This window comes from Nelumbo nucifera, chromosome 6 (assembly GCF_055504915.1).
Source record: "Nelumbo nucifera cultivar China Antique chromosome 6, China Antique-T2T, whole genome shotgun sequence".
In the NCBI taxonomy this organism is placed as follows: domain Eukaryota; kingdom Viridiplantae; phylum Streptophyta; class Magnoliopsida; order Proteales; family Nelumbonaceae; genus Nelumbo; species Nelumbo nucifera.
The window spans coordinates 55,064,162-55,091,741 of NC_142654.1; the positions used below are offsets into that span (position 1 = coordinate 55,064,162).

The following is a 27,580-nucleotide window of genomic DNA, read 5'->3' on the forward strand; positions in this document are numbered from 1 at the left end:
AACTAAAGGTAGTAAACACCCAAAGATTTATTAGTTGTATCATAAACAATTTGTAAAATATCTTTTATACAAATTTCTATCCCCAATCATCATCAATTATAAAATCATGTGAGATTTTCTCATTATAAAAATTAGTAAGAAAGTATTTTTGTGAAATACAACTTTCTAACATAGAATAGGTGGACTTCCACCGATGTTGAACATCTAATACAAAATTTTATATTTTAAACCATATTTTTTACGTAAATATTTAAATTCTTGTTTTCTTGTTCAAGAACTAATATACATAATAAAATTTCTAATTTTAGAAATATGATGAAAAATAAAATTTAAAGTATCTTGAACACATAAATTTAAGATGTGATAGGCACATCTAATATGAAATAATTTATAATTTAAACATGATTTTAATTCAGATTTTAAAATGTTTATTACTGAGTCATTATTACTAACATTATCAAAACTAATAGAAAAAAAAAATTATATTTTCAATTCCATAAGTATGTAAAGTATTTAAAATACTTGTAACAACTATTGGGCTAATATTTGGTCATTCAAGTTTAGTAAAACTTAAAATTCTTTTATGTAAAAGCCAATGTTCATCAATAAAGTGCCCAATAATGCAAATATAACTTATATTATATTTAGAAGTCCAAATATCATATATAAGTGCAACTTTAGAATTAAGTGTTGATAAAGTAGAAATTAAATTTTGTTTATATGAATAAAAAATTTTTAAAGCATCTACTCTAATAGTATTTCTACAAACTTTTTTGTTGGGGTTTTATAGATTGTTGTAAAAATCGTTCTAGCCTAGTATCTTTTGCTAAAAAAATGGTTGCTCATCATATATAATATATTTTGCAAATTCTTGTCTCATTTTTTTTCTTGAGAATATTAAAATTTACCAAAAAATCACACCTAATTTGTGCTTGATTATCACTATCTTTAATTTTTATATGAGTGCCCATATGTTTGGCCAAATGACAATATCACCCTCGCTACTATAACTAAAAGCACTCCTACATTTACTACAAACAATTCTTCCCTTCCCCTAAACATATTTTACAGATTGGGCTAGTCAGCTTAGCCTTTTTTTTTCCCTTAGTAGCAATACTAGGGGTGGCAACTTCTGCAATAACAATGATAAAATCACTAGCACCCATGTCGGTACTCTCATACTGTGACTGGACATCATCGATGTCAAACATGTTGAGAAATTGATTTTGAGAGGAGCCAAACATATTTATAAAACCTATAGTAATAAAACTCTAAAAAAAATGAAAATTAATTTAATTGCAACTTATCTAGTCTGATGGTCTAGAATCTCAACTTGATTTCAACTGTTGAAGCTTCTCAACTTCCCAAATTTCTTAATACTTGAGTAAGCATTCTTTTCATTAAAACTTTAATAAAGTTGAGAATTAGGGACTCAAGAGAGTATGAAAATGTGTATAAGAGAGTATATGAGAGTATGAGATATGAGAATTTGTGTGATGAGAATGATGGAAGATAAACGTATTTATAAGAGTTGGAATTAATGAAATTGACCAAAATACCCTAAAAAACTAGCCATTTTTTAGTTGGGAGGGGTATTTTGGCCTTTCATAAAGTTAATTATCACTTTGGTTAAATGCCCCCTAAACAAGTTGAGGGGCATAATTGTCATTTTTCTCCTCTAAAGCCAAAATATATAAATACCCCTAACTAGTTGTTTATAGCTATTGGGAGTATTTATGTAAAAAAATCCCCCAAAAAGAAAAAAAAAAAAAAACTAGTTGGGGACCCTCTAACAGCTATATTTAGCGGGTGGGCTGATGCAACCCATAACAGGTCATGTCGGGCCAAGCCACAAGCCCATGCTAGCACAACCCACTTTATTGTGCTGTATCGTGTCAGCCCGCAGGCCTCAAAATCCAAGCTCAACGCAACCTAGGGGTATGGACCAGGTTGCACCACAACCCACATGCTATAGTAATGGACTAGGCCCGACGCAACCCATATCATGTCAGCTCTACTAATCTTACATTTTCAAAAGGCAGAATTTTCATTGTGAATGTGTGGTAACTGTATGTGAAAAAAGGGAACAAGAGTGGAAACAAAATATGAGTGCTTGTTGCAAGCAAGGATGCCTTTCCTAAATCTTGTTGAAAATTAGTTTCCTCCCTTGGATGTTAAAGAAATTAGGAATCAAAGTTATGAAATAGATGGAAATAATATTACTCAAAGGCTTAACCATGGAGACTCAGCAATTAAGGTTTAATCTTTGATTCATGTTAGCATACCTGGCCAACATTGTCTCCATTTAAGGGAGTTTTCCTTATTTTAGTGTTTTTATAAAGTAGATGTAGATGTCTTCATTTCAAGTTTCGTGCTTGTTCGAATGTAAAGAATGCTTTTCTAAGAAGGGCTTTTCTTGATGACTTGATATCCCTTGAAAACTTTGAACCCAATAGACCTGTTCATGGGCCTGAATTACACTATGTCAAGCTCAGGCTTCGGGCGGGTCCCCATTCAAAATTTGACAAAAGTCAAGTCCGAATCCAACCCATGAATAAGTTTAAAACCCAAGTGTAAAATAGAAAACTAAGAAATTATTTTTCTTCCTTAATAGAGTTAAAGTTTATAAGAGCTTATGATTGATTGCAATTCTTAAAGGGTTGGTGTGAGTGAATGAGAGATTCTCAAATATGTAAGTGTGATTGTAAAAGAGGCTCCCAATGTAAGGTTATTTATAACCTAGGATTGAGACTTCCACCTCATCCCACTTGGTAATAATCCCATATAAGTGGGTTGTTGAGTTAGGTTAATTCCTAAACATCCTCTATTATATAGGAGTTAATGGTTTTGTCAAAAGAACCATCATATTACAATAGGGCATGATTTCATAAACTTGGGACCTGGGCCATTGAGGCCTATATTAATTTGAGAGGAGCACCATGTAAATTAAACCCACTTATAAAAGAAAGATGTACATGCGGGTCTTTCTAAAAGTCCACTTAGTCTCAAGTCTTGTACATCAACGAAGCATAGGAATAACTTATGTTCACGTGTAATTTAGTGCAATCTAATAAAGTTTAAATGTTGATGAAAAGAGAATTTTCGAGCATGAATCCAAGTAAGAGGGTTGGGCCCGTATCATGCTCGGATCTGCTATCCACTACTTATTCCCACATCTCAATTCATAGAATAGAACAGTTGTACATTGGGAATATCTCCTTTTTTTATTGATAGAGAGATGTTCCAAATACATGGTGGCAGTGATCGGTGGGTAAAGATGTGACGTTGTCATTGCAAAAACAAGTGTATCCTAATGTGGATTATCATAACCCCAGTTGAATTTTGATGCGGTTTAAAGTATAATTAAGGTGTAGGAGATTTTTAGTAGAGGTACTTGGTCATACCGAAATTGGATTCAGCCGGTGCAAGGCCCGTTCAAACAGTCTTTATAGCCTTGCATGAAATAAAGCAAAGAAGTACGGAAATATCCCGACGCAAAGCTGTAAAGACTGTTTGACCGGTGTTCGAACAAATCTTGCACTGACTGAAACCGATTTTGGTCATACCATGGATTTTGCAGTTCGCTTTGGGATGATGTTTACTGACCGCCTTAACTATCGGATCATTTGGCTACTTCTTTGATTTACTAGTGATGACCTGTGCCAATGCATGTAGGCTGTCAACGGGTCGGGTCCGACTCCATAGATCCGAAGGACTCAAACTGATTGGGTTGTTGTAGTTATAAGAACTCAAAATCAATGGGTCGGTTCTATTTCCTGGTACTGTCCAGATTAATCAATTTGGAATCAGTTTTATCTAGTCCCGAATTGATCCAGACCAGATTCAAGCTATTATATTATATTATATATAATATTTAATATATAAATGCCATATATTACATCGGGTCAAACCCAAATGTCTTGAGAACCAATGGTTCGGTTTTGGGTTTAAAATTATAGACCCTATCGGGTCTAATTCGGTTTCGGTTCCTTAGTATTTCTTGTTGGGTCAGTTTCAGTTCTACCTATACCCAACCGAGATCCAACCCGTTGACAACTCTACATGCATAGGAAGCTGTTTAAAAATCTATCTTTTAAGAGGAAAAGTGAAGTAATATTATAATAATGATTTACTAAAATTGATGGTGCGCAATCCGGCCGGTCCTACCTATCAACGACCTTGCCTCTGATTGGAGCAACAGGGGGGCCTGAAACGGAGAAGAAAGTGGGGAATCTCCGGGGAGGAACCCGGCGAGATCACTCCGAAGCTCAAGTTAGTATTCTCTCAAAGGCAAGATAAAACCAGATGGCGCAAAGTTCACATACCTTGTCCCCGGGGGGTAGAGAGCCTTTTATAACCACTTCGCGCACTCACTCCGAGGCTTCTGTCAGGTCGGGTATGATTACTTCTGTGCTTCTGCCAGTTCGGGTGTCATCACCTCTGTTGGGACAGAACCGCCACTGCTCCTTGTCGGAGCCGTCTCTGTAACTAGAGATGGCGGTGGCAGGTGGCAGGTGGTTGTTGGAATGCGGCTGTCAAGCGTTAGATCCCATGTTAGTCAGGTGCGCCACCCCTGGATACGGACTCCTTCAGTGTCAGGTACGGTTTGTTCAGTTTGGTGTCCTGGGGGCGAAGTGCTGGAGTGGTGTGCGAGGCAAAGTCTTGAGTTCGAACAAAGGTGTGGCCCGAACTGCCATGGGGCATGCCAGTTTGGGTTGTTGCCCTTTGTGTTCATAAGGCTCAGGGCCTAAGGGAGAGCTCAAGCTCCGTACTGGGAGTTCGGGCCCCTTGCAGGGAGTTCGGACCGCTGGTTCCTCCTTTCGGAGCTCGCACCTTGGCGAGCTGTTGTGTCGAGCTGTTGCCTTTGCCACGTGTTGAGTGGTTACGAGGTCGGGCCAAATCTTCCTTCATCAATTGCCCCCCACTCCTCGTGCTAAGGGTCTTGCCCTGGCACGGGGAGTTCGCGAGGTGGCGGGTGGATTTGTCCCGTACTTCGAATCGGTTAACTGATAGCGCAAGGTGCGTCGTCAGGATTCTTTTGGGTTTCTCGAGCGCCCAAAAGATTGGAAACACGCCGATCTGCCTACAAATGCTGACAGACGTGACAGCGCGCGCCTTATTTCAAAATCCAAAAAGCGCGCCGCTGGGAGACGTGACAGCGTGTGCCTTATTTCAAAATTCAAAAAGCGCGCCGCTGGGAGATGCGACAGCGGGCATCTTTTCAAATTTGAAAACGTGTCGTTGTCGCCTTTAATGTGAGGAGACGTGCGGTCAGTTTCGAGGGACGTGTGGCCAGTCACGTCTTGGTCTCAGGAGACGTGCGGTCAACGCGACTGCGGGCCGTCGGATTGGCTTTGATTTGAGCCGTTGATTCTTGGTTACTATGGGTATAAATAGTAGGGGACCCCAGTTGCTTTTGTCACTTCTACGCTTTGCTTCTTGAGCTCGCGTCCAAGCCTTTAGTTCGCATTCAAGGTCTTCTGCTCGTGTTCAAGTTCCCGTAGTCCATTCATGCCTTTTTCCGGGTGAGTACTTTCCTGGAATCCATCTTCTCTCCCCGATGTCTAGCTCGGATAGCTCAGACGGTTCTTCAAGGGGATCAGATGCAGGTTCTACAAACCGAGTTGCATCCCCTGATGGTCCTAGCGAACCGGAGGTAGAGCTCGAGGAAGAGTTCGAACCCGTAGGCCGAGTTGCCTCGGGTAGTTTGGCATCCACCTCTCGTCGAGGTCACGTTAGACAAGTTTGGTCCCTCGACCATGACGCCTAAGGGGCTCCAATCCCTTATTACCTATTACAACTTGCCTGGGGAGTACGCCTACTTCATACCTTCGGGTAGCTTTCCTTGGGAACACGGTCCTGAAGAGATCGTGATATTCCGAGAGTAGCTCGCTGTGGGGCTGCGACTGCCTTTCCACCCCCTCCTTGTCGAGGTCATGAACCACTTCGGCGTTATTGTCGGCCAGCTTCACCCGAACTCCATTCGTAACTTGGTGGGGACAATCTCCCTATTTTGCGAACAGGGCTTTCCTTTAGACTTGGAGATCTTCTCTTCCATCTTAATGCTTAAGAAGCAAGCGGGTCCCCTTCCCGGGCATAGGCGGGCGTATTACCTGTCTCCCCACCCGGGTTTTAAGCTTTTACATGAACTTCCCAACAAGGTCCCGGCGTGGAAGCGGGACTACTTCAGGGTGCGAAGTGTATTGGGGTGGCCGTTTCAAACCGGGTGGGGGATGGCCACCCCTGACTCCGGTGTTACGCTTGATAAAGAGACGGCGAAGGGCCTCCGGCAATGGGCACGGCTTGGGCTAAAATGCCATCATTATCTGTCGGAGGCCAAGCTCATTGAGGTCGGTTTAAGTTCGGGTAGGTTCCTTACTCAGGTTTGTCTTTTGTTTTGCTTTGTTCTTTCGCTTTTTCCTGATGCCGAGCTCATTTTTGCAGGTGTGATGGACTTAGAGAGGACTCATGGTGGGCACCTGTTTCATGGCATGAAGAGGAGGAAGCGAGTCGCCAAACGAACTCGTGCCGAGGTGCCCCGAGACGCGGAGCCCGAAGTACCAGATTACCCATCTGTGGATCCGCCTAGGGAGCCCAAGATGGCCCCTCCAGTCCATGAGGCGGCAGGGGCCCCTTATGCCGAAGCTACTTACACGGGGGCTCCTGCTTACTCTGAGTCCGCTTACACGCGAGCTGGGCCCTCAAGCTCGGGGGCCCAAGGCGAGTTCAGGAGCGTGTTGTCACCGAACCACGCTCTGCAGAAGAGTAGGGAGGCCATCTATCCTGAGGAGGTCGTAGCATGGTCCGAGCTTCCTTTGAACCAGGTAACTTGTCGTGCTGCCACTCATGCCATGGTGGTAAGTCAGATTTCTTGTCCGGCTCTTTGCTTTTATCCTTCTTGCTGTCGTTATTTTGATCATTTTGTTCTTCCCTTTTGATAGGTGAATTCTTCAATCCATGCCTTGGCGGCCCATGTGGAAAGGAGCTCGAGGCAGGCGCGAGCTGCCGAAGAGGCTTTCTGTGCTGCCGAGGCGGCTTCCCGAGCTGCTGAGGCGGCTGCTCGTGCTGCACAGGCCAGGCAGGCGAGGTCTCAGAGAGATGCTGAGGCCATGGGAGTTGTAGTGAAGCATATGGCGGACCTGAGGCTGGACTTGCAGCATCAGGCTGAATATCTTCAAGAGGATATCAGGGAGAGGACGCAGATTTTTTCTCAAGGCATTAAGGACGCCAAGAAGAAGGTCGTTGATGAGTACATCGCCTTGCCGTGCTTTGATGACCTGATGGTGGACTCATACAAAAAGGGCTTTAAACTAAGCCGGTGGATGATCTAGAATACATACCCCGAGCTTGATATTAGTGCGATATCCACCTCGCGCATTACTCAGGAGATGGCCGACGCCGCTGATGGTGAGCCAGATTCCGAGGGCGAGGCAGGACCTTCGGGTGTTGTTGAAGTGCCTTCTGATGAAAAATAAGCACCTCCGGGCCTGTGAGGTCGATATGTATTTTTTTTTTTGTTCGAAATGTACATTCTCTTATTTTGAAATGGAATGACTTTCTTTTGGTTAAGTGTTGGTTGTTTTTTCTCCCGAACTGACCGTATTTGCCGAACTGACCATATGCTCAATCTGTTTCTTGCCCGGGTTACTGCACTTGCGCGACTTGTTTTGATGTTAATACTGTCTCTGAGATGCCGATGTCCCTATTAGTTCGTTGTCTCCACTTCGCTTGAGCCTTTGGTCGACACTTTTCTTTGCTTGCCTATGCCGAGGTTTCTTCGTTAGCTCGGCATCCTAGCCCTTAGGCTCTGGTAGCGATTTTGTCCACTTCGCTTGGTGGTTATAGGTAGTATCGCCTTAAGTTGACGATGTTCCACACTCGGGGTACTTGTTTGCCCTCTAAGGTTTCGAGCTCGTATGCCCCCCCAAGCGCTCTCTTTACTCTGTATGGCCCTTCCCAATTTGGTCCAAGTTTGCCCATGCCGGGTTTGGGTACCATGATCTTACGGAGAACCAGGTCGCCGACGCGGAAGCTCCGCTTCTTTACTCTGGCATTGTAGTACCGAGCTACTTTTTGCTGGTAGGCTGCTGTCCGGATGTGCGCGAGGTCTCTTACCTCATCCAGTAGGTCGAGGTTGGTACGTAACTCATCTTCGTTTATCTGATCGTCATATGCTTCTAGTCGCAGTGTAGGTATTTCGATCTCCGCCGAGACTACCGCTTCAGTGCCACAGGTGAGGTTAAAGGGGGTCTCTCCCGTGGCGGTTTTTTCTGTAGTTCGGTGAGCCCATAGAACACTTGGTAGCTCGTCTGCCCACAACCCTTTAGCTCGGTCTAGTCATGCTTTCAGTCCGCGGAGGATGGCTCTGTTCATTACTTATGTCTGACCGTTTGCCTGCGGGTGTGTGACCGATTTGAAGTTCTGACGAATTCCCATATCTTGGCACAATTCTTGGAACATGATATCCTCGAACTGCTTGCCGTTGTCGGAGATCAGTACCGAGGTAGACTGAAGCGACATACTATGTTCTTCCAAAAGAAGTTCTGTATGTTTCGGGCTGTAACTATTGCCAGAGGTTCAGCTTTTATCCACATTGTGAAGTAATCTACCGCCACCACTAGGAATTTCCTCCCACCTGTTGCTGGCGGGAATGGCCCCAGGAGGTCGATGCCCCATTGCGCAAAGGGCCATGGACTGGTGAGGTACTTGAGGTCGGCAGCAGGCTGATGGTGGATGTTGGCATGCTTCTGACACTTGTCGCATTTTCTGATGAGCTCGATGGCCTTTGCCTTCATCGTTGGCCAGTAGTATCCTTGTCGAAGTGCCTTTTGAGCGAGGGCTCTGCCTCCCAAGTGTCTGCTGCACAAACCTTCGTGAGTGTCACGGAGCACGAGCTCGGCTTCGGTAGGTTGCAAGCAGCACAGGTAGGGCAGCGTGTAGGACCGTCGGTACAGCCATTCGTCTATTATGACGTATTTGGTTGCCTGGCACTACACCCTCTTGGCTGCATTGCGGTCCGCAGGGAGGGTTCCATCTAGCAAAAAGCTCGCGAGTGGGTCGATCCAGCTTGACTCTACTTCAAGGACGGGAGTGACCTCCTCTACCCCACCGAGAATGCTAGGCCAAGGTAAGTCCTCTATGTACACGGTTCTCATGGTGTTGTGACTTGTGCTGGCTAACCAGGACATTGCGTCGGCCGCAGTATTCTCTGACCTCGGTATTTGCCTGATGAAGTGTGACTGGAAGTTGAGCAGAACCTCCTTTACTTTTGCCAAGTAGGCGATCATAGTCAGCTCGCGTGCTTCGTATTCGCCCGTAACTTGGTTGACTACAAGCTGGGAATCGCTGCAGATAACTATGTGTTTTGCCGCCCTTACTCTTTGCGCCTCGTTGTTGGATGCCGCGAACTCAAAGCGTAGTGTGTATTTCAGTTTCGTGCCACCTGGGCCGTGTAGTACTATTCTAGCCCCACTGCCCTATTGGTTCGAGGAGCCATCTACGTGAAGGATCCAGAGCTCCTCATCCCAATTCGCGTTTGTCCTAACCAGAAGAGATGCCACACTGGCTGCTACTTCACGGGGTTCAGACTCTGTTGGCTTGGGAGCTCCGTGCTCACCCGAACTGGGGATCTCGGGCTCGACCGGCCTGGGGACTTCGAAGCTAAACGTGCATTCGGCGATAAGATCTGCTAAGGCTTGGGCCTTAATAGCAGTTCGTGGCTTGTACTGGAGGTCGTACTCGCTGAGTTCGATGGCCCATTTCGTCAGTCGACCGAAAACCTCGGGCTTGAGTAAGACTTGCCTCAGAGGTTTGTCAGTCAAGACGATGACAGTGTGAGCCTGAAAATACGAGTGGAGTTTCCGAGCTGCTACTACCAGTGCGTATGCTAGCTTTTCTATCTGCGGGTACCTTGTCTCGGCTCCCTACAAAATTTTACTAACATAATAGACGGGTCGTTGGACCCGATCTACTTCTTTTATTAGTACCGAACTGACCACCTCGTCGCTTGCCGAGAGGTACAGTTCCAAGACCTCGTCCTCCTCGAGCTGGGCTAAGATCGGCACACTAGCGAGGTAGTTTTTTAGCTCGTCGAACGCGAGCTGGCAGTCTTGGGTCTACTTGAACCCTTTGCCTTTGATTGCTTTAAAGAAAGGTAGGCCGCGGTCTGCCGATTTGGACATGAAGCGGCTCAGAGCGGCTATGCGGTCGTTTAGCCTCTGAACCTCTTTTACTTTTCTGGGTGGTCTCATATCTAGAATGGCCTTTATTTTGTCCGGGTTGGCTTCAATACCGCGCCGGTTGACAATGTACCCTAGGAACTTACTCGATGTGACACCGAAGACGCACTTGTTTGGGTTCAGTTTCATGCTAAATTGACGTAGAATTTGGAAAACAGAATCTAAGTCTTGTATTAATTCCTGCGAAAACTGCGTCTTGACGACCATGTCGTCTACATAACATTCTATTTTCGTGTCAATTAAGGGCCAAAACAGCCTATTTACAAGTCTTTGGAAGGTCGCCCCAGCATTTTTTAATCCGAAGGGCATGATCTTGTAGTAGTACAGGCCGAACTCGGTTATGAAGCTGGTTTTTTCCTCATCAGACTGGTCCATCCTGATTTGGTTGTAGCCCGAGTAGGCATCCAAGAAACTTAGCAACTCATATCCCGAGGTCGCGTCCACTAGGCGGTCAATTCTGGGGAGGGGGAAGCAATCTTTCGGGCAAGCTCGGTTCAGGTCAGTGTAGTCGACGCACATGCGCCACTTGCCGTTTGCCTTTTTCACCAACACAGGGTTGGCTACCCAGCTCGAGTAATGAACTTCCCTTATGAAGTCTGCTGCGAGGAGCTTTTCGACCTCCTCGTTGACCGCCCTCCAGCGCTCTGGGGCTAAGTTGCGTTTCTTTTGTCTAATGGGTCTGACTACAGGGTCAGTATTAAGTTTATGAGTTATAAGGTTGGGGTCAATACCGGGCATATCGGCTGCGGACTAGGCAAAAATATCTAAATTTTGAAATAAAAAACTCACCAGTTCGGTTCGTAGAGGTTCCTTGACGGAAGCACCGATCTATAGCGCGCGAGCTAGGTCTGTAGCCGAATTCGGGATTGCGACCGTTTCCTCTGTGGGCGAAGCTCGTTCCTCGCCTTGCTCCGTAGGTCGCTCCAGTTCAAGGTCATCGGCCGCCTTGGTTTTTCCCTTTAGGGCGGCAACATAACACTTGCGGGACTCAAGCTGGTCGCCCCGCACTACCCTCACACCGAAGTCTGTAGGGAACTTCATTGCCAAATAGTATGTGGAGACCACTGCCCGCAGGATATGCGTAATTGGCCGCCCTATTATGGCATTGTATGGGGAGGGGGTCGCGACCACCAGGAAATCGTGGTTGAGTCTGACCGCACAAGGCCATGTGCCGACTTCCACAGGTACTGTTATTTTCCCGAGGGGCCTGACTTCCTCTCCGTTGAAGCCCACCAGGAGAGTGTTCGCGGGCTTCAGCTCACTTATCTGCAACTATAGCTGGTCAAATGCTGACTTGAAGAGGATGTCTGTCGAGCTGCCCGAATCCACGAGTACGCGCCTGACCTCGAAGTCGCTGATCCTTAGTTTTATGACAAGCGCGTCATCGTGGGGGTAGTGGACCCCTCGCGCATCGTCTTCCGTGAAGAAGATCGGTTCTTCAGTCTTCGGCCTCTTTGGAGGGTTATGTTCTTCTCGAGCTGCTTCACGAACTGACATCCGGGCTGCTGCTGAAGTACACCCTGCTACCACCGAACCTCCCACTATCACATGGATGGTTCCCCGAACTGGCCTCTCTTCCGGAGGCTGTCGCTGCAACGGTTCGGCTGGCCTACTACTGGATTCAGGGGCATCCTTTCCGTGCTCCCCTTGCCGACCTGCCTTATTGTTATTATTATTATTATGCTGTACAAAATTCCTCAAGTATCCGCGATGGATGAGTCCCTCTATCTCGTCCCGGAGATTATTACACTATTCGGTACTATGACCGTGGTCTCTATGGAAATTACAGTACAAATTTTTATTTCTCTCGTTTGGATTCCCCTTTAGGCGAGGTGGCCACTTTACGTATGGGGCGTCTTTGATCGTCATCAAGATCTCAGTCCGCCTCGTGTTTAACGGTGTGTAATCCGTCCGAACTGCTAAGGGAGCTCGGAACGGCTGGTTCGGCTTCGGCTCCCGGGCCGGGTTTTTTCTGTCGACTGGGTTGGAGGGCTCGCCTTCCCTCTTTCTTTTCTCGATCCCGCTTTCGGTCCTTTGGTTGATTTCTTCCTCTGTTCTCATGAACTTATCCGCGAGGTTGAGGAATTCAGCCACTGTTGTGGGCTGGTTAGCTACCATGTGCCATTTGAACTCCTTGCGCATTACTCCTCTCTTGGCCGCCGTGAGCTGCACCGCGGGGTCTAATCGAGGTATCTGCAAGTACGCTTCATTGAACTGCTTGATGTAGCCCCGGATGGATTCTCCTTCTCTTTAGACTACTCCTAAGATGATTTCTTCGGTTATGGGGCACTGCTTGCTGGTGACAAAGTGTGCGGTGAAGACCTGCTTGAACTGGGCCCAGCATCTTATCGACCCGGGGGCCAGGTTCCTATACCAAGTGCAAGCTACCCCCCTGAAGGTGGTGGTGAAGGCCACGCACATGCACGATTCACTGGCCCTAGCGAGGTGCATTTGGGATTGGAAAGCATCGACGTGGTCGTTGGGATCAAAGGACCCATCATACTTGTCCAAAGGTGGGAGCTTGAAGTCTCTGGGCATGGGGACTGCCAGGAGTTCTGATGCGAGGGGGGAAGGAACTGAGAGAATTGGGGCAGCTTTTACCTCGTTCGAGCTCGTCTCTTCTTTACCTCTGAGCCCGGGCAGGACACGGGTGGCAGTTCGGCAACTTCGCCGGCGCCTTCGTTGTTGAGTGGGCCTGGTGCTGGCGCTGCTGGCCTCTGTGTTGTCAAGCTCGATGGGCCCGGGCTGTTGGTAGTCTGCCGCCAGGACGCTGAACCGATTCTCTGTCAGTGGGAGCTCAAACTTGGAGTGTCGGGATACTGACTTGGCGGGCGAGGTGCCCGACCCACCGGCGAGCTGCGAGGCGGGGGTGATCTTTCTTTCCCCTTGGCCCGGGGATGAGGCCTGGCTTTTGTGGGGGTTCTAAGGTTGGGAGGCCTCTCCTCGGTGATGGCGTCCACCCTGAGGGAAGGGCTTAACCGGCTTTGGAGCAGGGTGCAGAGGTGGAAGCAGTGGTTGGTTCAGAGTCAGTTGGGGGAACTACTACTGATAGTGATACTGGGAGATGTGGTGCAGTACTTGGTGTTGCTGGAGCTGATGTTGTTGGAATTGTTGCATTTGGGCTTGCATTGCCCGCATGCATTGCATCAGGTCGTCCAACTGGTTCTGGCTGGTCGCCAGGGGGACAGTAGTTGGTTCAGTAAAGGTTGTTTCGATAGGGAGAGGAAAGGGGATGCTCATGGCAGGAAGGTTTACGGGCGCCATTGTTTGTGGCGCATTCAAGCTGGGGATCCCATCCACCGGAAGGGGGATGGTGAACTGTCCGATGCACACCACGGGGACTTGAAGTTGTTCCCCGATGGTGTTCATCTCCGTGCCACATCCAACATTGCTGGAAGAAGCCATGAGTGTTGGGGTTTTTGGAGAAAAGAGGTTATGAGAGTTTTAGAGGGAGGCTTTTAGAAGCGTATCCCACAGACGGCGCCAATTGATGGTGCGCAATCCGGCCAGTCCTAGCTGTCAACGACCTTGCCTCTGACTGGAGCAACAGGGGGGCCTAAAACGGAGAAGAAAGTGGGGAATCTTCGGGGAGGAACCCGGCAAGATCACTCCAAAGCTCAAGTTAGTATTCTCTCAAAGGCAAGATAAAACCAAATGGCGCAAAGTTCACATACCTTGTCCTTGGGGGGTAGAGAGCCTTTTATAACCACTTCGCGCACTCACTCCGAGGCTTCTGTTAGGTCGGGTATGATTACTTCTATGCTTCTGCCAGTTCGGGTGTCATCACCTCTATTGGGACAGAACCACCACTGCTCCTTGTCGGAGCCGTCTCTATAACTGGAGATGGCGGTGGCAGGTGGCCGTTGGAATGCAGCTGTTAAGCGTCAGCTCCCAAGTCAGTCAGGTGCGCCACCCCTGGATACGGACTCCTTCGGTGTTAGGTACGGTTTGTTCAGTTCAGTGTCCTAGGGTCGAAGTGCTGGAGTGGTGTGTGAGGCGAAGTCTTGAGTTCGGACAGAGGTGTGGCCCGAACTGCCATGGGGCAGGCCAGTTCGAATTGTTTCCCTTTGTGTTCATAAGGCTCGGGGCCTAAGGGAGAGATCAAGCTCCGTACTGGGAGTTCGGGCCCCTTGCAGGGAGATCGGACCGCTGGTTCCTCCTTTCGGAGCTCGCGCCTTGGCGAGCTGTTGCCTTTGCCACGTGTTGAGTGGTTACGAGGTTGGGCCAAATCTTCCTTCATCAAAAATGTTTACATATTTCTAATTTTTTATATATAGAATAATAGAAAAAATCAATTTTTCTTCTCTTGTTTTAGTTATTGAGCTTCAAACTTTCCTTTTTTATATAGCATATATATTATAAGAAGCACATAAATCAACTAATGGTGGCTCAATTGATAGGTTATTTAGCTAGTTGTAGCAAAGAACTTGGTTGGGGGAATGGGCTACCCCCCCCCCCCCCATTGTGTAGCCCTATAAAGTCAAAAAAAAAAAAAAAAGTGATTAGCATGAGATCAATAACCAAATTAAGAAAACAATTTCAAAATTGAACTGATGAAGATAACTAAAGGCTCATGTTTAGTTCTTTATTACTGCATTTTATTATTGAACCAGAACAATCCATGAAACAGATCTACATTAAATTAAATTAATAAAAATAGTAAAACTTAATAACCCATGGAAAAGAGCAATGGTTTCTTTAGATTTTTGTATAATAAGAAGATTGTTTCACCCCATGTACTAGTAGGCAAGTTGGTCTTTAACCTATCCGAATCCATCTAATTTACACCCCTACTTTATTAGAAAGCCAAAAGGGATTAAGGCCTCGTTCACTTTTCGGTAAGTTACTTAGCCAAGTAAATGCACTTACCCAGGTAAGTGTTTCCCAGGAAAGACTTATCTGGGCAAGTGCATTTACCCATGTTCTTTCATTTCCCATGTAAATAAGGCAATGACCATTTTATCCATAAAATTCTATTATTAAAAGGGGCATTTTTGTCCCATTCAAGTGTTCTCAACTTCTCCCCCAGAAAAGTTACTTACCCACCTATGAGATGGGTAAGTGATACCCATGAAAATAAATTTTAAATTCCCTAGTCCCCACATAAATCTGGAAAAAGAACATAGGTTTCATGGTTAATGGGAATCAAAATCCCATTGACCAACTTCCCCCCTCTCAAAATCCAAAAAAAAAAAAAGAAAAAGAAAGAAAAAGAACGCACCCTAAGAGATATTTAAGAGGAAAAGAGGGATTTAATGGGAAAGAAGATGTTTCAAACATCAATTGTTAACGTAAGAGAGAGAGAGATTTAAAAATGATCTTATTAGATAGTAAATATGAATTTGATGAGAGACAATGAAGATCCATGAGGGTTTTAGTTTTGACTTATTATATTTTTAATTATTTAATTTAAAAATAAATAGGCACATGTGTGAGAGAGAAAATTAAATGAGATACTGTGGTGATAGGACCCTTCACCTCCCCTATTTCCTTTTTTTATTGTACATAAAAATTTTTCCAAGCAATGCCATTAGTAAATGCAAACTACGAGATAATTGATGATTGATAGAAGTTTGCAAGAGGGTGATCTGCCCCACCATAATCTACAGCCCACAGACTTACAATTTGTTAATTTATTTGCAGCATGTCTATCTTATTTCATTTTTTTACGTTGGGGTTGCGGTTATTCCCAGAGAAGTAGCTGACCAATTTCAGACGTTGGCCCCTTGTATCTAAAGAAATTGTTGGTAAGCCCAAGGTTCAAAATATTGCAATGTATCCACATCCAGTGAAACACTTTTTAAAGGGAGCTTAGGGGTGCAAATGAAATTGTCTGATCCTATTTTGTCGGATTCAGATATACTCTTATTATATTTTTGGATCGGATAATACGATCTCATTTAAAATTGGATAATAGGATTTCATTTTTATAATTTTTTATAAAAATACATGTATATAACAAAAATAATTGAAAAAAAATTGCATTTTTTTATTTTTTTCTTTATATAAACCTGTTATATTACTTTAATTTTTCAGAAATTAAATTGGATGGAATCATATTCAAATTATCCGACATTATTAAAAGATTCAAATTTAGATTTATATTTATAAAATCCCATCCAATCCATTTGCATTACTTGTCGCTTTTTGAAGTTTGAAGCAAATTCGCAGTTGAATATATCCACAAATTGAGTGTGGATCCTTTGTGGCTAGGATCGTTGCTGTTCCTTACGGCATCACCTCGAGAGAGAGCTTTAGCAGTAAAGGATTCAAGAATTGTGACGTTACTCATGAACCTTCGAAAAAAGAAATCTTTAAGATTGCAACAGGCATTAAATGGTTGGTCCTATTTCAATAGAATAACTAAGCCATAATAAGGAACTTCATTCTTTCTCTCTAAGCTTCACCTCTGGAAACTTCAATACTATAATAAAAATGTTCCACATCCAGACCAGTAATACTTCAAAACTTTTCGTGCAATTACGAAACTTCAGACAGAATATTCCAAGTTGCAACGAGGATATCGAGTTGATGAGAGGGCATGCAGCCAATAAATATTCTTGATGTGTCAAAACCTAAATATAATCAAATTAAGTTGGGGTGAAAAAAGAATAATCTTGTTGATTTCCAATCAAATAACCGATATATTTTTACAGTTGTTTAACGGGTCCATTCCAAACTTCAAATTGAGGCAAACATGTAAACGTATGGCACTCTCAACTTAATAGTTTATAAATTTAGGGATAAGTGGACTGCAATCCATCAAAGAAATCTGAATTGCAGCCCCCTCTTATTCTATTAGTAATCCCTTCTATAAACCGCATCCTGCCTGTAAATTTGGCATCAATCCACGGGTAGGATTCAGTCTACCCTTAGAAATCCTAGCTCCACCTTAGGGGTGGACTGAACTATAAAATCCCTGGCTTTCATTGGAACCCTCATAATAAATCGAATATAATCATGGTTCAAAGTATCAATGGTAAGGGGAGCATCGGTATTTTAAATCATGCACCTCTTTTTTTAATTTAAGTTATATATATATATATATATATATATATATATATATATATATATATATATATTATTTAGGCCTTATTCACTTTTCAATAAGTTACTTATTCGGGTAAATATTATCTGGGTAAGTTTTTCCTGGAAACACTTACTCGAGTAAGTACATTTACCCATATTCTTTTATTTCTCAGGTAAATAAGATAACGACCATTTTAGTCATAAAAATCCATTATTAAAAGGGGCATTTTTGTCCCATTCAAGTGCTAACAACTTTCCTCCTAGGTGGAGAGATGGGTATTACTTTCCTGGGTAAGTGATACCCAGGACAATAAATTTTCCCTTATCCTCACATTAATTTGAAAAATAAACATGAGATTCTTGTTCAATGAGAACCAAAATCCCATTCACCAACTTTCCCCCTCTCAAAAATCAGAAAAAGAACGCCCCCTTAATAAAATTGTTGAATTCCTAAAAACACCAAATTCAATTCATACAAAAGGTTGACTTAAAGAAGTCACACCCACAACCCACAAGATACAGAGTTAGATGATGTGGTGCACTGTGATTGGCCAGTAATATGGGTAGAACTGCAGATGATAGTTAGGACAAGGACTCTGTATCTGGGTCGTCCTTCTCTGGATCCCGATGAGGCGATGATATTACTTCTACGTGGAAACAAATGCAGCTCAAGAAAAATATTTTTTCTTAACAATTGATCTGACAAGCCCATGGTATTAGATTAGTCTAATCCCTTCTTCCGGTTTGCTTCTCTGTGCAATTATTCGGCTTAGATACAGCCGCAGAAATAGATTTATTTAGGGAATGTCCTTCGAATATCATTTAATTTTCTTTATCAACCACTTAAACGTTGACAAAAAATTAACAGTCCCAAATTCTTGCTTTTCCATTCAAAAAAGTCGGGGTTATATTTGAGTGAGCATTCTGATGACCCCAACTTTCTTTAATAGAAGACGCAAGGATTTGGAATTATTAATTTTTTTGTCAATGTTTGAATAGTTGATAAAGAAAATTAGATGACACTCAAATGGTATTTCTATCTTTTTAAAATGTCACTTAAATGCTGATTAACAATTAGTTAATGATAGATACTGAATTGTCACATTTTAAAAGTTTAGATATCGAATTATCGTAATTTAAAGTTTGAGGACCAAAGTGACACTAGACCCAAAGTACAGGATACTAATAGGGAATTTTCTCATTTATTTATTCTAGGGTAAACGTGTATCATCAATTATATGCGTCGCACAGTCCCCCACCTATTCACAGACCATATAAATATATACAGTTTCCAAGTTACCACCTCTCAATGAAAAAAAGCCAGTCAGGGGGAGAGAGGAGCGAAGGAGGAAGTTAAAGTATGGATATCCGGGAAGAGCTTGAAAATTCAGCTCTCCCATTCCTCTCACTCAACCATGTTTCTTTCCTGTGCAAATCTGTGACAGAAACAGCCAAGTTCTATCAGGAAGTTCTTGGGTTCGTCCTAGTAAAAAGACCCTCCTCTTTTGATTTTGAAGGAGCATGGTAAGTTATTAATTAAGATTTCTTGATGGGATACTCCATATGTTATACATAGTAATATATATGGAATCTCATACTTTGTCACTTCTTTGCGGTACACTTTAGCAGATCAACACTAGGTTGATTTGGGCAGTGTTTGGTATGGTTTCCATTTATTTGATAAATGGTGCCATGTCATTGATAAATCAGCATTTGTCCCATCATGCCGATTTGTACATAGGTATTGATAAATTTGGTCTTGATTTTCGTGCATGTCAACCGTTGGGAAAAGTTTTGTTAAACGTTTATTTACCATTCCACTGATGTGGCGCCTAATGGCACCTAATGACGTCTAATTGTCAATAAATCTCAGAAAAAATGTTTATCAACCACTTTTTCTTGATTTTGAAGACAAATCAAGTACAAATGCTTATTTAATAAACGAAAGCTATACCAAATACATAATTGATAGTACCCACTGTTCATGGACTAGAGATTGCTAAGTTCACCTAACTTCTAATGATATAACTGAATCCACTAGCTAGCAATCCGTCCCTAGAAAAAAAGAGAAGAAAATTCAGGGTCTGTTTCGTTTACGGTAAGAATTAGAATCCGAATCGGAATTAAAATCCCTAAAAATCAGAAATGGAATGGTTTATTCTAATCTGTTTGAATCAGAATGAAAATTGAAGTAGTAGTGATTCCAAACCCCTTTTCCTGTGAATCAAACAGTTGGAACCAGAATGACTCTTTTCCTGATTTTGATTCCAGACCCCTTTTCCTGTGAACCAAACGGGCCCTCATATGGAAAAGAAAAGAAAAGGTAGATTGTGCAAAATTGCACTAGACTGCTGACTGGGGTGGGGTTGGTGGGGATAATCCATTAAATTTAACTACGTAAAGACAAAGGACACCCCTATGCAACCTTACCCAAATTTAACTGTCAAACATCAAATAGAATTGAAGTTATAGCTCCAAGCAACTGAACATTCAAATTCAGAGCTCCCTTGTTTCTCGTTTCTTTTGCTCTTATACGAAGTAAAGCATGATTGTAGATTGATTTGAGTTGGATTTTGTAGGTTATTCAACTATGGTATTGGAATACATTTGTTGCAGTGTGATTCTGTTGATGATGTTCTTCAGAAGCCATCAATCATCAAACCGAAAGACAATCACATTTCTTTCCAAGTAAGCTGTTGTTTCAATATGAGTAGTTCAGAAATTAACAATCAATGAGGATCATGTCATACATATCTATCCATCACTTATCAAGCTTTTCTGCTTAAATAATGGATACAGTGTACAGACGTAGAGCTGGTGAAGAGAAAGCTTGAAGAGATGGGAATGAAGTATGTGACTGCTGTAGACGAGGAAGGAGAGATCAAGGTTGACCAGCTATTCTTCCATGACCCAGATGGATACATGATTGAGATCTGCAACTGTGAGAAGCTCCCCGTTCTGCCTCTCTCTTCCTGCTCACTCAAGAGGTCATCAACATGGATTCCACCAAGCGTAAGTTAAACCCAAATCCCAAAACATGCGACCACGTACATTGCACTTATAGCTGTGTTTGGTTGCAATGCAAATAAAGTTGCATTGATGCAAAACTATGGCAGTGCAAATGATTTGATTATAAATTCTGACTTATTTTTGTTTCAAATTTAAACTTATTTTGTTTGATTGCAGTAAATTATGACATGAAGCAGAATAAAGTAAAACCCAAAAGGAAGTTAAATGAGAATTTACATTTTTTTCATTTGCACTCCCATGCATTTGTACTAGTACAAATAAAATTGCACTGCAACCAAACAGCATACATATATATATATATATATAGAAAATAATTAATTCTTTTCTTGTACTTGCACAGAGATCGATTCAGGCATCCATGATTAGCATGAAGGCTCTTCATTCCACTGAGTTAGGAACTCGGATGATGGAAAACCTGGTCACTAACATGGCTGATCTCGCAATGTAATTTCCAGAAAGAGAATTCTACGTAATTGCTTGCAATCAGAAGAATAAACATCCTGATTAATAAACTCAAAACAGTGTATATGTATATGTGTGTGTCTCTGTATATGTCTAATAATTTCTAGCTCTAGCTTGCTAGTAATTAAGTTTGTTAGTGTGGTTGTTTGACAGACTCTGATCATAGAAATTAAATTAAGGTGTACATTAAACGCCTAAATAAATCAATTTGTCTTAGGTATCATATATATCTTTTCTTGACAGAAACGGGTCCAAGTATGAGAACAGCCACATTGTGCAAAAAATAGGGTTCCAAATGGATTAGTTTTGTTTGGATTAAGTTCTTGGTCCTCATCACTACACACACTCAACCCTGTACACTATCTATATATTATGAATTATATCATGGCTAATCTGCTGAATCTGCATCACACATCAACTACTATTGAAGGACCTCACTTAACAGCTACATTCTTGACATAATCTGCATCACACTCAGCCCTGTTCAAGGACCTCACTTAACAGTTTAAGCTTTCATGTTGAATGATTTTCTGAAATGGTATCAGAGTCATTTTGACCAAGTGTTCTAATGTTCGATTCTTGTCACCCCCATTATAATTAATTAAGTTTCAGCACAAGGTGGTGGGCCTGTGCTGTCCACACTTCGAGCCCAATGGACTTTCATGTGAGGGGGCATGTTAGAGAATAAAACTTGTTCAAGGACCTCACTTAACAGCTTAAGCTTTTAGGTTGAATGGTTCTTTGAGACTACCCAATCCATCCAATTTTTGGAAGTAACATGATTGACCACGGTATATATCTCTTCTGTTTAGCAAAACAGCTTATTTGGATGACATATAGATAGGTAATCTGATTTTAAGGTTTTCTCTCTGTTTTTTGTCTTGGGAAATACTGTGAAATGACTACACTATACAGTACATAGTAGTTAGCCCCAAACATCTTCAAAAGTAAGCAAAATTTATGATTCATTCTTTAGAAATTGTAGGTGAGGCCGTGATTAAAGTCATTTTTTAAAAAGAGATGGCCATGTTTTCCTTTGTTACCATGCAGCTGTTACCAAGCCAATCTGCTATCTGATTTCTTCCCTGCAGGAATTTGAACTGAAATCAAGTTTCCATGTTGGCTTTAGATTCCATGTCTAATACATGACCAAGGATATATTCCAAGGTATTGTGGGTTGGCTTCACCATGGTGGTTGTGGAGTCGCTTTCTATCCTTGCAGAAGACCAAAAGCACACCACAAGCTCAAATTTCCATCAGCTTGAGCTCCAACCATGACGGCTATTCTATAAGTTTATATCTTGTAACATTAATCCAGAACTTGAACACACAAAGATTTAGATTATCAAGAAAGCCTACCATGAAATTTAGTTCACTGAACTGCATGATAATTTTGGTTGAATTTTTACAGTTAATCACGGGGTTATTCCTTGGTTAATTTTTCTTGCAAGAAAATCTGGAAAATTAAGTATAACTATAAATCTCAACCAGAATATGAAAACTAAATCATAGGGAGGAACTCAACATTCCTTCCTGAGCCTCTGAACCAGGAACATTAAACCCATCTTTATGATCTGTACTCAACAACAAGAAAGCGGCCTGAATTAGATACTGGTGATGAATTGAGTAAGGACAACTATATTGGCTGAAAAAAAAAAAAAAAAAAAAACTTATTAAGCTGTGTTTAATTTCCTGTTAATTGAGAACTACGATTGAGTACTCTGCAAGGAGACTTCAAGGACACAGTTCACCAAGTCCCCTTAGCTCAGCTGAATGAAAGGAATGAACAAAATAGGCTACTTCCATATCTTAGTTCCAACAAAATTTTGGCTAAATATGTGTGTGTGCTGAGTAATGGTTAAGCAAAGAAATCCAAAAGCCAGGCTGAAATAGCTAGCAGAGTATGATCATCAATAGGCTAAGATGAGAAGAGAAGGAAGATTTAAGTGCCCTTGCTGCCAAACCAAATGTAAGCACAAGAAATATACCATACGCAGGTAGACACCTACAAATCTCATCAGCTGCCAGAAACTTATTAAGTCTCTAAAAATTACATTTAACGAACAAAAATAGTCTCCATGGCTATAAGCATAACAGAGTGAGATAGAGAGCCTTTCAGGGCTTCAATATATTGATCTTCTTCATCGTCTATAGATTTGGTACAAGTACAACATCGGTCCTAGTAAGTGTAGCCCTTGACGAACATTCCTTTCTTGGCTTCCTCTGACTCTCCCTCGCCGGTGTACTTGCCGAGCTGAGCCAGAGAGTTGGCCTTGGCCCGGATAAGCAGAGCTTCCTGGGCTGCCTGCACGTTCTCCGGCCTTCCTCCCCATGTCTTCAAGCAAGTGTTCTGCAGGGCTCTTGCGTATGAGAACGACACATGCCATGGGTTAGGGCCTTGGTTCATGGCGTTCAGGTTCAGGGTTGCTTCCACTTCGGATTGCCCACCAGACAAGAACTGCTCATCGTTAAAATCAAAACAAATTAGCAAATGGGTACATACATACATGATTTATCCATCAAGTGAGGGAAATGGTGATGAGTTTATATAAAGAGATTGGTTTCAATGAAAACTTGCCATGATTCCGGGGACAGCTGGGGGGATTCTCCGGTGGAGGAGCTTGAGGGTGTACTCTGCAACCTGTTGAGGTGATGCCTTGTCCTTGCACTCTGCACCAGGAGTAACCATGCTGGGCTTGAGGAGGATACCCTCAAACATGACATTGTTTTCAGCAAGGTAGTAGAAGACCTCGGCCCAAACCTTCTGGGCAACTTCGAAGGTCCTGTCAATTCCGTGCTCACCATCGAGCAGGATCTCCGGCTCCACGATTGGAACCAACCCGTTGTCCTGTTGACATGGAGAGGTGAATTAAATTGAATTGAGCATAAATTACAGGCCGAAAGAAGAGAGCCAAAACTCGATTTTAGTTTGTGTACCTGAGAAATTGCAGCATAACGAGCGAGACCCCAGGCTGCTTCCTTCACAGCCAGTGCAGATGGACCGTTGGGAATGCTCACAACGGTACGCCTGTTGGGGAGAAACCACAGGTTTCAGAACGGCCACCGATCAAAGTGAAAAAGAGTTATCGTTGGAATTGGAATTGTGGAGAGATTAGAATTTGTACCATTTGGCGAAACGAGCACCCTGCTGATAGTAAGCGGCTGAGCGGGAGGCAAGGCCGTCAAGACCCTGGCACCATGACTCGTCGTTGGATCCAGCCAGGGGAACCAGACCCTGTTGTCCACACATCGTTCAACCCATATATGAAGGAGATGTTATCAGTTGTCAGTACTGTATATGTAAGTTTATGCTCTTAAGACAACAGACAGGATCGAGGTTTTCTTATTTCTTACCTTGTCAACCTTGATACCGGGGACGATTTTCTGCTCGACGAGCACGTCGACCATCTTTCTGCCATCGACGGTGGACTGGTAGAGTGTCTCCTCGAAGAGGATAGCACCGGAGACGTAGTTTCCTAGGCCAGGAGCGGTGACTAGGAGTGTCCTGTATGCCTGGCGGTTGGCCTCAGTGTTCTCCAGACCGATGGAGGCGAGACGCTTCCCGCAGGTCGCGTTCGACTCGTCCATGGCCAAGATTCCACGGCCAGGAGATGCAATGGTTTTCTGCGTGCATCCCCACATTCAATTAACTTATGTAATAAAAGGAATTAAAGGATGCAGCGTTTAAGATGAACAAATAAGTCAATCAATTACAACGTCTAACGTACCGCAGTCTTGACGAGCTCATCGGCGTATGATCCAGCGCGGATGGTAAGAGCAGACTGAGAGACGGGGTGGCAGCGGACAACCGAAGCCGAAGGCTGGCGAAGGGTCTGGCCCTTCACCCACTCAGAGTTGTCGAGGACTGGAGACGACTTGAGGAGAGATGCAGATGCCATTTCTTTAGTCTTTACTTATTCCTTGGATGTCTTTGGGGACGACTGACGAGACGACCACCACCACTCCCTTCTCTTATCTGTCTCCCGAGTCTCTGGTGTGGGTCGGTCTCACTCTTCTATCCCTTTAGCAGCCACGCACAGTCTTGCTCTCATTCACTTTATTTATAACTTCCATGGTGCATCCTCATCCTGGGGATGTCTAATTTGAGGCTGTAATACATCTTCCAACCAAAGGTTGCCACGTGGAGTGATAATCTGCTTACGTGGCAAGGACAGGCGTTTCCTAACCTCGAATATTGATTAAGAATCACTGCGTTTTTGTCAAACTCGTAAGACCAGAAAAAATCAATTAATAATCTTCTCCTCTAGCTGGTTCTCTGCTCTCTTCTCTCTTCTCTGATGTCAGATGATGGAAACAGATAAATCCATGGATGACACTCATCCTCTCTACTAGTGTCCAAGCAGAGTATTTTGGATGGAATGCCCAATCTCCGGTTAAACGTGAGGTGGTGGGTGGTCCTTTCTTGTTTTCTTCCCTTTTGTTTTTTGTTTACTTTTTTATCCTTGGCTATAATTTTTTAGATTATTATATACAAGATATAATCACCAAGTGGACGGTCCAATGAGTGACACGTCACTTGATATGCTCCTCACTTTGGTCCTGTCTTTTGATGGAAACCATCCTTCAAGAAGAAGTACACAGATGTGACACGTGGACTTCGCAAATCCCAAAAAGACGGGTGAAGATGAAGAAAGGATCTCTGCAAATTGCAAACAAGACAGCATAATGCGTGGTATGCATAACATATGAGCTTTTCACCTAAAGCGCATTGAACTAGACCACTCAATTGCTTGGCAGCTTGGGACACCTCTTCACCGTCCGATCAAGAGCCACACAGCTTTGAATGGCTAGGATAATTAGGACAGAAGGGGCCATCGAAAAGGTAGATAATCAACTTAGAATGTCTAAGATTGATGGTTAGGTAGCCACGTGTACGATTTACAAGTGAGAGGGAAAATGGTGTGTGGCAGCTGGGAGGTCTGATGTTTGAAATTAGCACTTTTATAATGGCTAGTCAGTGGTCAGAGAAATTAGCAACCAACTTCAGCGGTCAGAAAAGAGGGCACCCTTAGAACTTGGGGACCGGGGGGGGGGGGGGGGGGGGGGGAACAAACCCTAAGCTATGTTTGGTTTGAAGGAAAGGAAGGAAAATGCAGGGAAATTTATACAAAATTTGTAAAGATTTCATTTCCTTTCCTTTTCCTACTTTTTCCTTCAAATCAAACATAGCGTAAAATCTTTCCTATGGTGTTGATATGTATTACATGGTTTTTGAACTGTCATCGATCCAGGCAGTTGGACTATTTGGCCCGGAAGCCATTTTTCTATTTCACCTTTGAACTGATCTTTTGCCAAAAATTGTTGACTGGTCAGTGATCTGTTGACTTGAACAGTCAAACCATTTCAACTTAAATAATTTTTGGCCATTTTTTATTCTTTTAATTGCAACTAGACATCCATTCAGACCAAACAGTAGAACTGTTAATACAAAAACAGGTGACCAAAGTTCTGGATTTGGGTTGGTTTTTAAAACATAGGGAAAATGTTGAGATAATGCATTAGTTTTATTAAATTTCCAATTTTGGCCTTGAAATTTTCAGCTCAGGTGAGCATTTACTAAAATACCCCAAACTAGATTTATATGGGGAACATCCGGTCAGACGGTCTTTCCTATGCCACCCACTCGTCTTAGCTAAATCACCCTAACCAATTCCATCAATCATTCCCTCCATTTCTTCCTCAAGCCTCTCAGACAAACTAAGGCCCCATTTGGTTTGTGGGAATAAGAATTGGAATGGGTTATTCCGATTTCAATTGTTTGGTTAGGTAGAATCAGAATCTCATTCCCATTCCTGATAGAATGTCATTCTTCTATTTGAGGGAATAATCATTCCCTTCCCCTCCTTTGGAAATGAAATCACACTCCTACTGGTTCCAATTTCCATTCTCATAGCTATTTAACCAAACAGATTATAGGAATAGACCATTTTAATTCCGATTCCAAAGAATTCTAATTCCTATTCCGAATGCAAATCAAACAGACCCTAAATTCATTTCCGATATCATTGTAAGTAAGCCTTTTTTTTCTCATCCTACTTCCCCATCATTCCACTTTGAACGTCTTCCCGAACTCCCTATGCAAGAAATCGGGGCATTATAGTAATCTTCCTTTTTTTCTGGATTCCATTTAAAAAAAGAAAAAAAAATTGTAACATCTAAAACAAAATTGTTCACTTGAAAATCCACAAAATATCAAAAGTCTCCACTTTATTATAATGAATGAGGGAAAAAAGATGAGCTGTATTAGAACTTTTTTTACCCTGATTAGGCAATTTCATTAACTATTCAGGGTCAGAGAGAAAAGATGGAATCACAGTCCAAGTATAAACCCGATCGAGAGATAGATCTGCTTTGTTTGCAGATCTAGGAACGAATCTCACCGAGGTAGAGGAGATGTGAGATAAAAGGACTCTACAGTCGGCTAACAACTGACAGTTTTGCCCGGGAGGATTTGAGATTTAGGAGTACAAATATAAATATGTAGACCTCTTTATGGGCCGGGCTCAGGCTGGGCTTTTAGTCCCCATTAATGAAAATATGCTAGGCCCGAGCCCGGCCCGACCTACGGGCTTATAACTTGGGCCCGAGCCCGAGCCCGAAGCCCAAAGCCCGACCTAATAAATTTCGCAGAGAGAGAGAGAGAGAAAACTCACCGTCACACTTTGACAGAGATCCCTCATCAGTTCGCACTTCGCAACTTCGCATCTGAGAGAGAGAGAGAGAAAAAAAACTCACCGTCGCACTTTGACAGAGATCCCTCATCAATTCGCAACTTCACATCAGAGAGAGAGAGAGTGAGA

General features: G+C 43.0%; 2 protein-coding genes across 2 annotated transcripts; one reads left to right on the forward strand and one right to left on the reverse strand.

Annotated features, from left to right (window-relative positions):
* Positions 1-18,627: 18,627 nt before the first annotated feature.
* LOC104602042 (glyoxylase I 4-like) lies at positions 18,628-22,964 on the forward strand. The gene is made up of 3 exons (XM_088889870.1): positions 18,628-18,791; positions 19,847-19,955; positions 20,067-22,964. Exons 1-3 carry the CDS (start codon positions 18,628-18,630, stop codon positions 20,286-20,288), a joined length of 495 nt encoding a protein of 164 aa, XP_088745996.1. The 3' UTR covers positions 20,289-22,964.
* Positions 22,686-24,803, reverse strand: LOC104602041 (fructose-bisphosphate aldolase 1, chloroplastic). Its single transcript, XM_010265594.3, has 6 exons — positions 24,488-24,803; positions 24,114-24,383; positions 23,885-23,994; positions 23,697-23,787; positions 23,338-23,607; positions 22,686-23,217 (listed from the first exon to the last, which is right to left on the reverse strand). The coding sequence occupies exons 1-6, from the start codon at positions 24,656-24,658 to the stop codon at positions 22,939-22,941; spliced, it is 1,191 nt and encodes a 396-aa protein (XP_010263896.1). The 5' UTR covers positions 24,659-24,803; the 3' UTR covers positions 22,686-22,938.
* Between the last annotated feature and the right edge of the window lie 2,777 nt (positions 24,804-27,580).

Excerpts from the sequence above, each read along its gene's own strand:
- LOC104602042 (XM_088889870.1), top strand. The coding sequence starts at position 18,628 with ATGGATATCCGGGAAGAGCTTGAAAATTCAGCTCTCCCATTCCTCTCA. Across the intron at positions 18,792-19,846 it reads TTTGATTTTGAAGGAGCATG|GTTATTCAACTATGGTATTG; the intron begins GTAAGTTATTAA and ends TGGATTTTGTAG. Across the intron at positions 19,956-20,066 it reads ACAATCACATTTCTTTCCAA|TGTACAGACGTAGAGCTGGT; the intron begins GTAAGCTGTTGT and ends TAATGGATACAG.
- LOC104602041 (XM_010265594.3), bottom strand. The coding sequence starts at position 24,658 with ATGGCATCTGCATCTCTCCTCAAGTCGTCTCCAGTCCTCGACAACTCT. Across the intron at positions 23,608-23,696 it reads GTTATGCTGCAATTTCTCAG|GACAACGGGTTGGTTCCAAT; the intron begins GTACACAAACTA and ends CCATGTCAACAG. Across the intron at positions 23,218-23,337 it reads CAGCTGTCCCCGGAATCATG|TTCTTGTCTGGTGGGCAATC; the intron begins GCAAGTTTTCAT and ends AACGATGAGCAG.